Genomic DNA, 17,464 nt, shown 5'->3' on the forward strand with positions numbered 1-17,464 from the left:
ACCAGGAAAGTTCTGACTAACATACCCAGGTGTAAGTAGTTACAGATGTGTATTGGATTCGTTGAAGTAAAAAACAGATTAGCCTAAAGGTGTTATTGAAAAGTCATTAAAATGTGGCTAACCAATGTCAGGGAAACAATGTGAAGAGGGAGATAACTCATGGTTCATGTCTACAGTTTAGGTGACTGATGAGTCATCCAGCAAACAGGTTTACTTTGGGACACTACATTGACCAAAAGTGATTTCTTTTCCAATCAAATGGAAAAACTAGACTATTTTAAAAAGGGAATTATATTGGTGAATGTTGTCTCCTAATGAGGCAGCCAGAACTGAAAAGATCCAAGAGCCACATTCTACAAAATTTTCCAGACTGGATATTTTCCAGTCATGTAACTGCAGGAGAAATACTTGAGTTTCAGTCATGCTAAGCATCTGAAACTATTATTGTCTTGACACCTAAATATTGGCCTTTGTATTGGCCTTTTATCATTTAGTACAGAGGTGTAGCTCAGATTCGGAGACAAGACTTCTGCTTGGGAAACACATATAACATAAATAAAGCAGTAGACATTTAAAAATTGGCAAAAAAATGTTAGTTTTTAACAGATGGGAATAATGAAGTCAAGGGAATTACTTGAGGGGTGAATTGGCTTATGGTAGTCTCAAATATTGAAAGAAATGCAGTAACTCTCTCGTTCGCTCCAGATACCTGCCTTTCCAGACGTAGCCCTGAGGTAATTCAACCTTGGCCATGCTTACAGTTGTATGGTCTGTCGGATTGTCGGTTGATAAACATGGCCACAGTTCTCCCTTGACACAATATCATAACTACTGAAATGTTTCTTAGAAATTGAAAATGCATGAGAGTGTCTTAAATCTATTAAAATGAGTTATAGTTTGTATATTTTCTGAAACCTTGTTCATAATAATATACAAAGCCATCAAAGATTTAAGAAAAGAAAGAAGTAAAACTTGGGAAGAACGTATTTATATAAAGAAGAAAAAGACTGAGGCTGCACCTGACCATTGCAAAAAATACTATAAGGTGTGCTGTGACTTGAAATGGTTGTGTGCAGCTTGTGAAGCTTCAAGGTAACGTAGGTGGCGACACAGGTTACAACCACGAAGAATGCCATAACATGAAATGCCTGACAAGGCCTATCGCCCATCAGCACCAGGTAGGGACAAAAGAACATGCTCATCTTTAACAAGTGGTCTTTAACTAGTGCTTGGTTATGCCAAGGAGGCTACCTGCAGCCAAGAATATTTATCAGAGGAGAGGCTGTTGACATGGCAGGTGTCTGTGGTTTCCTGATGAGAAGGCCTCATAACACAAGAGTATAAAAGGGCAGGAGATACCATAGTCTGGGGTCACTTTGAAATGAAAGGAACAGCCAATATGCTTGAAATAGGGGTCAGGAGAATCCCTCTTTTCTGAGAACCTGAGGTGCAGAGAGAGGTATTGGAGGGAGAAGTCAGATGGACCTGGGGAAGGCAGAAGTTTTCAGCTGACTGGTATTTAGGGAATTAAGTATTTAAATTGGGTCCCAATGCAGTAAGCAACCAAACAGAAGGAACGTTATCTAGATCAGTCTAAGAATGGTAAAGGACAGCATTACCCTCTGTTGGTAAGTTGCTTAGCTCCCTGTTTCACATTTTATTTCTAAAAACTGTTCCTTGGGGGACTAAGTGCCACCTAAGGACACTTTACCACACAGTTCCAACAATTATGGAATAGTCTGCCAGACTATTTGTCAGCTTTCAATACATTTTAAAATCAAAGATTTAATATGCCAAATGTTAGTATCACAAGCAATGCTGTTTAATTTCAGTTTATCTGAAACAATCCTCATGCTTTTAGTTTCAGCTGTGTATTGGGTATGCACCAAGAGTTTTCAAGGCTTTGGAAACGGGCTGGGACATAACTAGGTTTTACAGGACGGATGCAGTTGCAGCAATCTTCATTCTAATAAGGGTACCTAGGATCACTGGATGCTTTTAATAAAGCCTTGGCAGTAAACCAGTGAATAATCTTGATGCTGCAGCCGCCTCCAGCCTCAGGGTTACGAGGCAAACAAAGTATGGTTGGAAGCTCTTCTTTCCCCTGACGTAGGGCTTCCAGGTTTCTGCAAAGACATACTGCTGGGGGTATGGACACACTCCCTTGGGAGCAAGGCTACAAAACACAGGGTTAGGCTCTGGAGCACGTTACCGAGCATACAGGGCACACGCTCTGCATGCCAAACTGCAGCGAGGCCCACGCACAAGCTGTGTCCCCAGTCACGGCAGTTTCCACGCATCACCCTCCCTAGGCTCTTTGCCTTAAACTGCCCGCGTTCAGGTCCGTGGCCCGTTAGACCACATTTGGACCATCCACCTCGCATCTCCGCTAACTTGGCTGCAGCCCGCCGCAGGCAGAGAACGTCCCGCTGCCTGCTGCTGCCTCTCCCGAGAGCCGGGCGCGCCCCACGGACACCCCTGCGGGGGCACCGGCTGCCGCATCCACGGCGGCAGCCGGTGCCTCCCGCCTCGCCGGTGGGCTGCGAGGGAGGGGGGGGAGGCCGCTGGCCCGCTGCACAGCCGCGGGCAGGCCGGCGGTCGCGGCGGGGCGGGGACTGGAGGGGGCCTCTCGCTTCCCCACCCCTTCCTCGCTTCTCGCGAGGCTTCTGCCGGCACCCCCGGGGGCTGCGTCCGCCTGTCGCTGGGGCGGAGCGGCGGCCATGGCCGCCCTGCGCACCCTCCTGCGGTGGCGCCGCCGCTTGGGCCCCGCGCCCGGCGCGCAGCCGGCGCGGCGGCTGTGGGCCGGCGGCGGGGCCGGGGCGGCGGGGCTGAGGCGGTGGCGGCGGGAGCTGGGCTGGGCGGCGGGGGGGGCTCTCGCCGGGTACGTGGGGTACCGGCTATCCGAGCGGCGGCAGGAGCCCCCCCGGGAGCCGGCAGCCGCCGAGCCGGGCGGGGCCCGGGCGCTGCTCCCCATCCCCGTGGCGGCCGCTGCCAAGGAGACGGTAGGTGTGTGCGCGCCGCGCCCCTCCCGCCTAACGGCCCGGCGGCCTCTCGCCTCCTCGCCGCGGCCTCTCCCGTGCCGCGCTCGGCGGGGCGGCTCGGCGTGCCGGGGGCCAGCCGGGCGCTGTCAGCTGCCTGGGGAGCGGGCCGGAGCCGGCGCGGATGGAGGAACGTCGTTCCCCGCCCTTTCGCTGTGGAAACGTCTCTGCGAGGCGGCGGCTGGCGGCGGCGGAGCCGCTCCCCGGGCTGTCGCGCAGAGGTGACCCCGCATGGAGCCGGCCCCTGGGCTGGGAGGCGAGGCAGCCTGCGCGGGCAGGTCCCCCGGGAGACGAGGGCAGAAGCAGGAGCTTGTCACCCGTCCTCCATCAGGAGAGAAGAGCTGTCACTGAAGCGTCGTGGTAGGCAGCGGGCGTTGGCACGCCTCCGCTGCGCCTCAAAATGCAAACCGTGTGCATCCTACTCTGCTTTTCGTCTCTGGAGCTGTCCTAATGAAATTTTTCTATAACAGAAAATACTATTTTGCACACCGAACCGCTACTGATAGTGCAAAACCTCTGCTCATCTTCTTTATATTTAGGACGGTTATCTTTTTAATATAAAATTTTCTGTGGGGTGAAAGGTTCATGCAGAGCGTCTTAAGAAGTGATAGCATAGTGCTTGGTGCAAATAAGTAATGCTTCAGTAATGTTGTGCAAATAAGTAATGCTTGGACTAATGCCACAAAAACATTGGTTGACTAACCATGGGTGACAAGAAACAGCTAACGTGAACCTGGAAAATGAAGTTTCCTGTGATAGGGAGAAACTCTTGCACAATGCCAAACGTAACATATGGCAATGATAGGGGGTTTTTCGTTAAAAAATTAGGTATTTCTGAAAATGTAAACGGCTGTGATTAGGTGGTTTGTCAGTGTGGTATCTGCTAAGACTGGAAATCAGTGGTGCAAACGGCCTGCTTTCTGTGGATCAAGTTTATCTTACAATATGTTTGGGAAGAGGATCTGCATTTTTGCAATGGAGGCCTTGGGCTTAAGTATGGATGTTGTTAGCCCTTTTGCCCTGAGTTGTTAGCTGAAAGGCAGATTCTGTTGGCAGCATCCTTTATGAAGGGAAGTTGAGCCAGGTATTTTTGATTATTCATGTACTTGTTGTCTTGAGTGTGTTACTGTGGCACAGAGGACCAAAGACAAACTCTTTCAGCCTTTCATACTGTTTTGATTTGACAGAACTTTACATTGTTCTACTTATCCAGTCTTAATTGTCAGTCTTCTTTCGAGGGAAATACTGCTGCTGCACCCTTGAAAAGTAAATAAATTTAGTGTGATGTATAATTATGAATTTTCACACACATCACTATAAAAGCGTTGAGGTTGCAAAGTCAGACTTAAGGTTATATTTGAATCAGTGTAAAATAAAAAGAAGCATAAAATGTATCTTCTATGTATACATAGACTATTTTTCAAAGAGAAATACCTGGGGGGAGGGGGGGGAGGGAAAGAAAAAAATTAATATGCTTGGTTTTATGCTCCTATGTGGAAAGAGGCTCTAATTAATTCTGTTTTCCATTTGGATAGCAGAAAATTTGAAAGATGAAGTTGAAATATGTCCACCCAGTTTGTATGGCCAGACTAAATGCACAGACTGACATCTCAGAATACTTAGCTTTATGTTGCAATTTTTTATTTTTGAACAAGTGGTCTCATTGATTTCACATTGCAGATCTGAGCACTCATCATTCTTGAAAAAACATCCTTTTAATTCAAACCCCCCAAAATGAGGCTCAAATAACTGTGGAATTTTTGGTCCAAGGTAGTGGGTTGCTGTGCTTTTTTTATTACTGACTGTCATGCTGCAGAAGGCTTGTGTGGTCTTTGGGGAAAGACCCCAGTTTGAGGCCAGATCAAGCTGGTGAACTACCAGAAGTAGTTTGACCATGAGCTCCATCTACAATCTGTACTCCATCTGTGATTGCCCTCTAGACCTGTGATGAGCACCAACTTTTCCATTACAGATTTCTAAAACACCTCCAGATGTGTCTTCCAGGGGAAAAAAAGGATGCAAATACTGTGTACAAATTGCATCGAATGGTATTCGTGGTATTGTGCAATGGTATTGTATTGTAACGTCCTTTACTAGAAGGCTGAATTCATGTTGTCTGAGTGACAATAACTTTTTTATTTCCTAATTTTAAGTGCTGGACTTAACAACCTTAATAGTGTTTAACAGTTTAAAAACCATAATAACGTTTGAAGTAGAAAATTCTGTCATGAAAAGTTATATTAGTGTCAGTGTTATTAGGATCAAGGTTGGAGGTCTTGGATCTACTGCAGAGTGTGTTTGGAGTAATGGCTGGAGAATGAGAACCTGCAGTTTCTGTATAGATGAGTTTGGTGGAAATGTCATGCACATTTTGCTAGGAGGTTTTTACGATTATATCAGGTACTTGCCAACAAAGAATGATGAGACTCAGGTATCTTGAAATCCTTTCCAGCTGCTTTTGGAAGGTTAAGGAGGAGTCAAAGACATTTCTCCTTTATTCCTGATGCACAAAGTCTGATGTCCTTTTCTGGGGCTTTCTAGGTTTGTCCTCCCCCCACCTCTTTCCTATTTCCCTAGCTCCCCATTTCATTTCCAGTCTCAGTCTGCTTTTGATTCCACCAAGGCAAATTATCCACCATCATCTTTTTTTTGCCCTTCCATCCAACCCAAACTTTTCTACTTCACCCTAATATTTCCATTTGCATGCTTCTTCCTAATCTTTCCTCCAGCAGAATGCTTTCCCCAGGTGCTTTTTACTTGGACCATTGGAAGCAAGAAGCAGGTGGTGTCTCTGTTCTCAATGGCTTGCCATGGAGGTCTACAGCAGCTGGTAGAAGCAGTTACACTGAATATTTCTTGTGTGAACCCTGGGGCTCTGACCTGGAATGACCATATAGCAGGTTGACATTTTGGGGGACTTAGCTAACAAAATGAGTATTTTTGGGTGAGGGTTTGCATAGGCTCATACATATATTGCATATTTACTTCTTAAGAGAACAACCACTAAAAAAACCCAGCGTTGACACTAAAGTGACCACCCCTTGCAAAACCTGAAATCCTTTCCTTTAAAACGTGGAATTGCTGGAGATTCTTAAAAAAAATAAAAATGTTCTAATGTGGGCAAAACAAAACCTATCTCCTCCCATAGTTTTTGGTTCCATTCAAAAAAATCCATTCTGAAACATTAATTGACGATGGATAATTTCATTTTTAATGGTTAATGCATAGTAGGTTTATAAATGAAAACAGTATCACAATGTAAAGTATTCAGATATTCAAAGTGTTCAAGAGTATTCAAGACAGCTATGGCGCTCTCATCCATATTATTGGGGTTTAACCCTGGCTGGCAGCCACTACACAGCCCCACACAGCCGCTCGCTCACCCCTCTGCAGTGGGATGGGGGAGAGAATTGGAGGGGTAACAGTGAGAAAACTCGTGCGTTGAGATAAAGACAGTTTGATAGGTAAAGCAAAAGCTGTGTGTGCAAGCAAAGCAAAACAAGGAATTAATTCGCTCCTTCCCATCGGCAGGCAGGTGTTCAGCCATCTCCATGCGTAAAGGAAAGCAAGGCTCCATTACGCATAACGGTGACTTTGGAAGACAAACACCTAAACTCTGAATGGCCCCCTTCCTCCTTCTTCTCCAAAGCTTTTAATGCTGAGCACCGTATCATATGTTATGGGATATCCTTTTGGTCAGCTGGAGTCAGCTCTCCCAGCTGTGTCTCCTCTCAACTTCTTATGCACCCCCAGCCTACTCGCTGGTGGGACAATGTGAGAAGCGGAACAAGCCTTGACTCTGTGCAAGCACTGCTCAGCAATAGCTGAAACATCCCTGTTTTATCAACACTGTTTTGGTCGCAAATCCAAAACAGAGCCATACCAGCTACTGTGAAGAAAGTTAACTACCCCAGCCAAAACCAGTACACATATCTAGTCTTGAATTCCCATGTCTTTCTTATTTCTTGAGATGAATTTTTGTAAAAGTGTAGTAAGTGGAATGGCCTTCTTGTTTCATCTAGGCAGCTCCAGCAGACAGCAGAATAGGTTTCTGATCCCCCTAAATACTACAAAGCGGGGGGTAACCTAATTGATGTCTTGACTTTTGAAGAACAACTTTCTTCTTGCAGGTCACCTGCTTTCAGATAATGTTCATATGGCCTGTGAAAGTATCTTGAGAGTTGTGCTGGGCCCAGTTAGTATCCCTACAGGTTACTTTTCTTCAGATTCTATCAGTGAGTCCAAATAATGCTTGGCAGTAGTGATGGAATATTTAAGAATATAAGGTTATCATATATACCTTGATAATTAGTTGCTTTGTCCTACTGCTGTCATGTAGTATTTACTGGTGCTCTAGTAGTTATGGAACCAATAAATTTTAAAAGGGCTTTTAGATTCCAGGACTAACACCGATGATTACACGGATGTTGATGGGACACTTGCCCATTCTTGGCCAGTTCAGAAATGAGGTACATCATTTGAGAGTAACTGAAAAAAACTATGTTTGAGTCTCGCAGAGAAACAGTGTCAGAATGGTCTACAGATCTTTCTCCCTGTTCTGTGAAACTCTTACAGTATGAAACCTGATGAGCAACAGATTTGTGAATTTGTGTACAGGTATTGCTAGAAGTCAAGTAAGCTATGCTATGTGTCACCAACATGGGGTCAGTGGTTTGGCAAACTTTTTGAACAGACAAATCTAATGTGGTCAGTACAAAAAAATACTTGCTTGACCAAGTATATCATTGGAGGTGTTCTGGTAGAGAGTAAGATTTGTTACAGAATTAGCATGAAGCTAAGCTCCCTACAGGATTCCCTTTTTCCAGATGCTTTCTGAGAATAATTCCAGTCCTGGGGACTAGGGGTTTATATGTGATTATCTGGAGTAAAATCTTGGACACTGTAATAAAGCAACAGTTTTAATTCTAGGGTTGCTGCCACATAACATTTCAGAACCAAAGTAAAAGTCTGCACTCAGAGCTGTGGGTTTTGTGTCTGAAGGTTTTGGTGAAGACTGGGAGAGCTCTACTAACAGACAGCTCCTTTAAAGTCTAGGAGATGCTTATGCAGAGCAGGAAACTCTTTGAAAGAACTGTTATTCTGATACAGATTCTCTGTACTGACAACTGAGAACAGTATTGACCCAAGAAGAGCCCTGATCCAACATACTGCTTGTGAAGTATTTACCTTGTTGGAGCAACTGTGCGTCATGTTTTTTCAGAGAAATTTAACAATTTTAGAAAAACATAATCCAGTATCAGAATTCCTCAGAGGAATTAATATTTGTCTTCTAGTTCCTTGCTTCCATGTTCCTTACTTCCAAAATTCCAGTGTCATTTGTAAAGCTTATTAAAATGGTCTTGCAAATACCAATGATGCCTCTTTGCATTCCAAAGACATCTTTTCTATAATCATGTTGTCATTGTGTAAAGGTAGTGAACTCCAGGTCTCTATTTATTTTTACGAAATATCCTCTGAGAATCACTTCCTTCAGAGGTGGTTCAGGAATTAAAAGGGGGGCAGGGAGAGACAGACACAGAATATGTACTTTATCACATTTCTTGAAGGCAAACTCATTTCCAGGAGAAGGAAGCTGCATACTTTGGATGTTTCCAGAGTTTTTTTCCCTGGTACCTCAGCAGTACTGTCAAACTCTCTCTTTGTGAAAATACTCAAAAGGTGAAATTTATTTGTAGCAGCACATTTCTAAGTGGATTACATAATGTATTTCCGTCTCTGTGAAATGAAGAGCAAGACTTTAACTCCAAAAAGTAAGGCAAACTCCCCTAGGGAGGAGACTCTCCTGCCTGCTCACAGAGGATGCTGTTCCAAGAGATGTGTAAAGCATCATTTTTACAGGAACCACTTGTAGCTAACCTTTTTTCATCAGCATTGTGCATTTCACGTCATAGGTCAATTGCCAAATGTAGGAAGATGGTTTGCTCTTTGGCTGATGACATCTGAAGCTCCTCACTGTCATCGTCCTGAGAAGGATACTGCTTGCCAGCCAGCTATACTGAGAGCCATGCTGAAGGAAAAGGAAGGTTTACCTCTCAGCATTAATTCTGTGTTCCTCAAGATGTTAAAAAAGGATGATACATGTTTGGGACAGACAGATCCAGCTACTAATATATTTTAGTCTTTCCTGCAGTGAAGCGTATGCACATGTATAGCAGGATATACACACTGACAACCTTCTTGAAGAACTGCTAGAGGTTAAGTAACTTCCATGTGAAACTAATGTAAGAAGGACTGTTGGAGAATATTTTAGCATAATACTTACTTTGGAGGATTTCTGGAGTAGCTGTGCTTACAGGTAAACATTGTTACCTTAAGGATTTCCTGTAACAGAATTGTATTTGAACAGGGTCCTTTTTACAGCATTTTAAACACATTCCAGCTTCCTATGCTTGTAAATATTTTAATATAATAATGTCCTTATCTCAGTGAAGCAGGATCAACTAACAGAATTGTTGGCTGTACTACATCCAAGTAGTCTGCTAGGAATATAACTTCAGTAAGCATCAAAACAGTTTTGTCTACTTTGGGATTTTCCCACACTGGGAACTTGACGTTTAACCTTTTGGCCACCCAGCATGAAAACAAAATTGTGCTACTTTTATCTACATGGGAGCATATTAAATAAGCCTGAAGTCAAATATAAACGAAGGAAGTAAAGAACAGCATTGCTTTGAAAACCTTTTTATTTTAATAATTTGCACAGATTCTCATTGATGGAAGACAGATTACTTTGCAAGCAAAAATTCAAAGAAACTCACTCACTTGAAATAAATTAGTTAAAGATTAAACTACCGTAACATAACATATTTTTGACTGCAAGCAAAAGGTACTTTTAGTAGCAAATGTTGGCTTCTTAAGCTAAAATAGTCTCACCTTTATCTCAATTGGAAAAAGCAAGAGAACACTGATTTGACTTGGAGCACAGCAAAGTTGTGGGGTTTTCTGTGATACTGTTGGAGCTTTTTGCCTCATATGCATGCACACACAGCATGTATATTTTTACCTATTTGTTTTGTAAAATATTTTGCATTATTTGTAGACATTCTCAGAATCTGGGAGTTAGAGTATTGTTCTGGGTTTTGATAATGGATTCTTGTGGATTACTTCTGCAGAGCTTTATGAGCTTGTAGGCATCAGTTTTTCTAATTTTCAAGTGAAAAATCCTGTATCTGGCATCTAAGCTTGTCTCTATGGGAAAACTAGTTCTTTTGCCACAGAATAAAACGTCTGAATTACTGACTTAATGTAATAGGAGACTTAACACTTGGCAAAGAACATTTCTTTTGTGCTTTTTAAGAGAAAGGGTAATGATGTCATGTTTTATCTTCTGCACTTTATTTGCACTGAACTTGAGCCATATCATTACCATTCACGCATATTTTCAGATACTTTGGGGTCATAACTACTGCAAAATTTTACTTATTTTAATGTTACTCTGTGAGCTCATGTCCTGTGTTAAGTCATCTTGCGGCAATGTAGAGTTACTGCATGGATTTCACTGGAAGGCCATCCACGTTAATTCATGTTACACCAAATTCAGACAGACCGTATCTCTGAGGTAAGAGAGTCAGTAAGACAAACATGGAACCAGAAATTGAGATTAGTCCATGCTTCAAGGAATTTCAAGTGATACATGGAAACCTGTGGTGAGAGCACCAGACTTTCAGGGCATTTTGACTTGTCTCCATCAAGAGACACAGTACATGAAAGATGAACCCAAAATGGGAATGGGTTTTGGACACTAATTTTGCTTGATAGAAAGCCTAGATTTTCTTCACTTAAGTTTTTGTTGTGAATAGAGGGAGAAAATACAGAGGGGTATGACCCTAAAAGAGGTTCTGCAAGGAATGCTTTCAAAGTTGGTTGACTTTAAAATGTTGAGTGTCCATAACAAAGACCTTCATTTAAAGGACTACTACTCTGTGAGACATGTGGTGGTGTTACTGTAGCTTTAGATAGCCCTCTCTAAATGCAGTACTTCTAGAAAATAGTTTTTAGGAATTATTAAGTCCTTGAAATAAGTTAGTGAGAGAGTTATTTTTATTATAATCATATTTTCATTTGCATAAGGAATTTGAAACTTTTGAGGCCTTTTCCAGATATTTTAGGCTGTCTGTAATACATTCGTAGCATAGATTTACAATGGAAGCACACGTAATTGAAGAGTGATACTCTCCATTCAGAGAAGTACCCTGAAAAATTACTATTTGGTCTTCAATTTAATTTTTACTTACCTTGTTTTGATAAGCTGATATTAAAATGGACTTTCTTACGGGAAATGTTTCCCTCTGTTTCCTTTGCCTGGTGGTGGTTTGCATATAAGTGCTGAATCCATTTAATCCGTTTTAGAAAGTGCTTTGAAATGTCTCCTCTGTGTGAGAATTAGGTATGTGTATGTACGTTTCTGTATTAGGGAACAGCAAGAAAATAGGCCAAGATCATTTTTTTCTCCTCAGCAGATTTAAACTGAGCTTAGAAGAGCCACACAGTCTCTGTTCTTGGTTTTGCAGAGGGCAGATGGAAGCCGAGACCGTGCATAGCAGCACCCCAAAAAGGTGCTGTGTTCCCTCTGCAGTCCTTCTGCAAGGGTATGGCACAGGAGAACAGGGGGTGGGAGGTGAAATACGGAACAACAAGGTAGCAGACTTTGAGGGAGGAAGGGCAGAAGGATGATAACCATGAGCTGTTTGATTACAACTATTAATGGTTAGATTTTTTGTAGAATAGGGAGAAGATAGTACATTTTTCATGAGTGCTGATGAGCTTCAGTCTTGCCTCTTTTTATTTACTTCATGAGTTGTGAAATTGGAAGGATAGAAATTCTGGCTACCAGCTAGATTCTTGGTTTCAGCTGTGGGGCTTTTTTCCCCCCTAAAAGTTCTAATAACAAAGTAGGTCGGTGTACCTGTGCAGGTAAACCAGAGCTAAGCTGCTATGCCTGAAATTAAGGTAATACTGCTTTTGGGAGATTCGTGACATTCTGCTTGAAGGAAATGGCCGTGTCCAGTTTTTAAAAGGCAGAGAACCATAACGTGATACAAGATCATAGTAATTAGTAGGCAGGATTGCCAAGAGGATTAGTAAACAGAAGCATAAAAAAAATCTCCCCTCTTTTGTTTGTCAAAGAGATGTACTTTCATGAAAGTTTTTGAAGATTGTTGATAATTACAGAGAGATTTAGTCTGGATAAGCTCTTGAAACTTCAAATAGAAATTGGAATCTTATTGAATCCTGTTCAATTGAATCCTTCACCAACAGTACCTTCCCTGAGGTATTCAACATCTACTTTCTGTGTCTTGTTCATGTGTGCATTGGATTTGATACTAATACTGCTACAATAAGATTGCCTAACCTGGGCGTAAATATGAAATAAATCAATTGAGAGCAATCGGTGTCACTAAGATTCTCATACTTGCCTCACTGGATTATGATCTGCTGATGTTGGGGAAAACAGGAGACGTTTCAGAGTTAGGTGTTGAGACGAATTTCTTAAATGAATGCCTGAAGAGGTGCGAATTGAGATCATACTTTAGAATGGCTTAGCTTTTAATTAGCATATTGATTAATTTCTAATAATTACAGCTTTTATGCAAGGGACTTAAAGTTGCTGTATGTTACATAAGTTGATAAGCAGTAATAGAAGAAGGAAAGCTCTAATTACATAAATTGATAAGCAGTAATAGAAGAAAGAAAGCTCTGAACAAGAAATTTGGACAAAAAAAAATTATTATTCCCAAAGATGGTTTTATTTGTCAGTTTGCTAAGGTGTGTGCCTGGAGTCTTCTGCAGCCAAACTTTGCTTTTATTTGGACATTTAGTGTATGGACCAGTGATCTAATACACGTTAAGCCCTGTATACATTTGTTTTAATTCATGTTGGATCAATAGCAGAAACAATTTGTTTTGATTCTTTCGATAAAACCACAAAGTTCAAAATAAAGTGGTATTTTGATTCCTTGGAATAAAAGTATGCTTAAGCCTGCCATTTTCCCATCACTTTAACTTGAAGTAGGTGGAGCTTGCTGCTGGAACAGGTAGTATTTACTTTTCCATAAGCTGCAAGTTCCTGTGACCTGTTTTGAAACAAATAACTCTTCTTGTGGGGTAGGTCCAGGCATTTATCTGGCTAAAAAATAACACCACCAAACCAAAAAGTTCTCAGTCAGATCAGTTCCCTTATCCAGTTTGACACTTGGAAAAATGAACACAAAGTGCCAGAGCAAGGGCATGCAGGGTATTGAGCCTTTAGGGAGGTACTGCTCTTTTTGGTGGCAGGCTGTATTCATATCAGGTTACAATGACTTTGAGCCGAGCGTGAAATACTGGCATTGCTATATAGTCAGAGGGAAACTGTAGATTGGCTAAAATGAAGCAGAAATTAAGGTTTTGCAGACCCAGGTACTGGCATGACTTAAGTTTAAGCGTGTCTTGAAAATTCCATGTTTGCAGTATGTTATTTTATACTTACAGTAGCATGGAGTACTTAAGATAATGTTGAAATATGTGTCTGAGAATTTAGAAAATGCTTTTCTAGGTGTCTCAAGAAAAATATTAAGCAGTAGTACCTGAGATAGTGTGAATTTCTTGAGAGAGCAAAGATCTCAACATGCTCTCCAAATACTAAGAGTGATCAAAACTAAAATGATATTTCTTGAGTGATACATTATCTACAGATTCTCCTGAGTATGTATGATTGATTATGACTGATTACAATCAATTATACATAATGCATGTATAATATGGCTTTGAAGCAGTTTCTTTTCTGAAAACTGACTTTGCAGAAACATTGCTTTATTATTCATGCTTACAACCTGCATGTATTCAAAAGCATGTTTGTAATAGTGATAAAATAACATGTGCATCAAAAATAAGATAGATTATTAAACTTCGAATACAGGGATAATCAGTTATGTTGCTACAAGCTCTACCCAAACAATTGAGTAATGTAAATCCCACATGAAGGCATAGCTTGAATGCCACTGGACTGCTGAAGGATCAGTAAGACCATAATATTCAAACAGTGAGATAGGACAGAAAAATTTTGGCTTGCGTGTGGGTATGTCAGAAGAGAATTCAGGTTTTTTCTTCATTCTGAGGTGAGTTTGTAGGCCTGGCTGTTAGGCTTTATTTTTTTCTCCCCATATTTAATTTGGTAATCATTTGAAAATGATAAAAAACACAAAGACCACGTTTAAAGCTGCTTCTCAGGCAGAAGTGCAGAATATTTGTATGTAGAGCAGTCTACTGAAAAATTAAATTGCTATGTAAGCATTTCTGTTAGTTTCTATGGCAGTTTATTCCATTGAAATGAAACATTTTCACATGTACACACACACACTAGAAGCAATAATTTCAAAAAGACTAGGGACAGTCCAGAAAGAGAACTACGCAGTCAGTAGCCTTTTTTCCTTCTAGAAGGCTGGTTAAAATGTCCTAGATAAAGTACTGAAGTACTAAGATTCCCATATATAAAATCAAGAAATTGTGAGTCTTCTGTTACATTGTGATTATACATGTGATTTTTTGGTTTGTTTTTTTTTCAAAATAGAAAGTGTTTGACCTCTTCTAGACACATTCATTTTTGATGTGTCTATTACACAAACATAATTTAATCTCTTAGTTGCAACTGAGGCCATAAAATTTTGTTTCACTGCAGTAGTCTTACTAATGTTTTAGTTTTTAGGGACGTTGTTTGGAAAGCAGAAGGAAAGTGAGCCCAGATTTTTGACTGGCCAATATAAATGTGCCTTTCCTTCTAATTGCTGAAATCTGAAACCTATTCTTAGAAAGGTTTTGGAAAACCAATTTCCATTTGTAGTTGAGGACTGTTATCTCTTAGTGGACAGCAACTGCAGACATCTCCCAACTTCTCTTTGTGTTTAGATGTGTTTTTCTCTGAAAACAAAATTTATTTGGCTGTTTTCTTAGTTGTTAAAAGAAAACATAGACATTAGTTAAGACAGGTGCTACTTGTTGCCTTTCCTTAGTTTGACACCTGAAAAATTTTAGGGATACTGTATGAAATGACAAGAACAGTGAGAACAATGGCAGCTTGGGATATTTCATTGATAAGATGCTGCATTCCTATTCAAACATACTGGGAGAAGTTAGCTATATTGTTGCTCTTCCTTTTATGAAACAGTTTGGGTTTGTTTTTTTCATCTCTCATAAAAAGTTCGATACTTACATTTTCTTCAAGATAGTGATTCCACAGAGAAGCTTGCCTCATTATGGGCTAAAAAAAGTTTTTAGATAGCGCTGGCATATTTTCTGTTAAAAGGTTTGACAGTGTAACACAAAGATGTAGTAATTTAGAACACTTACAGTTTCGTACTACTAAGTTTATGTGTAAATCAGCTGGATGGTAAATATACCAGAAACTCCTGACATCTATAAACTCTCATGAGGTGTGAACTTAATGCCATATAGTACTTCTGTAACTCTGGAGGAATAATTATGCTCTTCTCTTTTTCTGTTCCCCCAAGTATGGTAGCTTTAATTGCATTGGATACTTGATATAGCAGTATCTGTAGAAGATTTACACTGGAGTGTATTATGGAGGTCTCTTGCCTATTGTCAACAGCTGCGTTCCACACTAAGAAGCAATACCAAAAAAAAGTGTTAGTTCATTCTCTTCTGGAAATGTCAGACAACTGAAATAATTTTAGCAGAGTTGTTTAAAGTCTGACTGCTGAAGTTACATGGACTTCCTTGAGTTTAAGTTGCTCCTTTTTCTATAGTTCAAGACCCTAAGTTCTCTTTTTTTTTTTTTTCCTTTTTTTTTCTGAGCTTGGGTAGTGTCAACAATTTCAATGCATAAAGATTTATTGCTAAAATTGTGGAAGACTGAAAATGATAGCAGTGAAATCCTGATTGTAGTTTCAGCTCTCGCCAAACAAAAATATTTGGATGCATTTGACTTTACGCATTATCACCTTTACATTTACAGTTTCTTTATGCTGAATGAGAGTGGCAATGTAAACCAAAACTTTTTTCATACATTAAAATTGTTTCCTTCTGTCTTTGAAGGTTACAGAAAACAGATCAGACCTTGAAGATTTACACCTTTATGCAACTCCTCGGGAGCAACGGTTTCGTAGGTTTGCCAGTTTAGAATTTGAAGGACAGCTATATATGACTCCATATGACTTCATTCAGGCTGTCACAAATGATGAACCGAAACGTAAGCAGGAGTTTTATATTGGTAAAATTGCTAGGGAAAATGCCAGTGGCGTGTGTTATTTTTCCATTTGTTTTTGATTACTACTTCTGTTTCTGATTGTCGTACAAAGGTACTGCATCTTGCAGAATTTTATTTTTAATGGTATCCAAGTGCATACAATCAGTATCCTGATTGTTACTAGATTGTAAACATCTGTATACTAGTCATTAGTTAAACATTCTTTTCTTAGAGGTCACAGACAGCTCAACAGGTACAGAAGACAAGAAGTTCATTTGTACCATTTGCATTGAGACAGTTACAGTTATGATTTCTTTCTGAGCAGACCAGTATTGCTGTAAAACTCTTGCCTCCACCTCCGTATAGTTTCTGTGTAAATAGGCAGGCAAGATACGAGTTCTCTAAATAATTTAGGATAACATTGTTTTGCAATTTTTGCCATCTTAAATTGTCATCTGCTATTATGTTGGGGTTTTTTTGCCCTACAGAGATTTTATAACCGTATCACGGCTTTCTAAATAACATGCTTTGAGTAAGAGTTTCAGTCCCCCAGGGGATCCACTTTCTACACTTAAAAGTTGCCAGAGTTAGCACTATGTGTTAATTAAATTAATGAAAAATAAACTATCAACTTTAGTTCACTTATTGTAAATTTTTTGCTTTAAGTATCAAAGAGTGACTAAATAGTAAGGTGATCCATTTCTGATCTAGTTGGATTTCCTGGCCCTCAGGCTTGTAGTGCATTGGTAGCAGCACACAACTTCTGGGGAAAGTGAATATCTTTGCTCAGGTGTGACATGTATAATAACTCACCTTAGGTCTTTCTTCCTGAAGTCTACACCACAAAGCTAGTATAGAGAACAGTCAAAAGCAGCTAAAACAGTCAGAGGAGAGCTTAAAGCTCTATGCAGATGTTAGATTTTTCCCCTTTGTTCTCTTAACAGTAATGAAACAAGAGGAAAGAATTCAGCCATGGCACATCAGTGATCAAAACTTCTATAACTTTTGAATAAAGATATAATCTCATTGTAACAGTGAAGACAGAAGATAGAGCTTAGATGGTGAAAACTTGCAAAGCTTTGAAACTCTTACCAGAAAGCAAATCTTCATTCTCTTTTTTTGCTCTGCAGTTAAAAGAGAGGAAGCAGATTCCTTATCACAGAAGTTAATACAAATACACATCAGCGCTTTATATCTATTTCCTCTGCCCAGATCTCCAAGTCTT

The 17,464-nt window shown here is 40.5% G+C and overlaps 1 protein-coding gene across 5 annotated transcripts in view; it reads left to right on the forward strand.

Moving 5' to 3' along the window:
* Positions 1–2,664: 2,664 nt before the first annotated feature.
* The window catches only part of MICU3 (mitochondrial calcium uptake family member 3), a 58,438-nt gene continuing 43,638 nt past the window's right edge, over positions 2,665–17,464 (forward strand). For 2 of the 5 annotated variants that reach the window (XM_075500137.1, XM_075500140.1), the window contains exons 1-2: positions 2,667–3,002; positions 16,089–16,242. In XM_075500137.1, coding sequence (XP_075356252.1) covers positions 2,721–3,002; positions 16,089–16,242 — 436 coding nt within the window. In that variant the 5' untranslated portion in view covers positions 2,667–2,720. Of the gene's footprint in view, positions 3,003–16,088; positions 16,243–17,464 lie in introns of all 5 variants that reach the window. The other 3 variants (XM_075500141.1, XM_075500139.1, XM_075500138.1) reach the window with 3 other exon arrangements.

The sequence above is a fragment of the Mycteria americana genome, chromosome 4, assembly GCF_035582795.1.
Source record: "Mycteria americana isolate JAX WOST 10 ecotype Jacksonville Zoo and Gardens chromosome 4, USCA_MyAme_1.0, whole genome shotgun sequence".
Lineage (NCBI taxonomy): Eukaryota > Metazoa > Chordata > Aves > Ciconiiformes > Ciconiidae > Mycteria > Mycteria americana.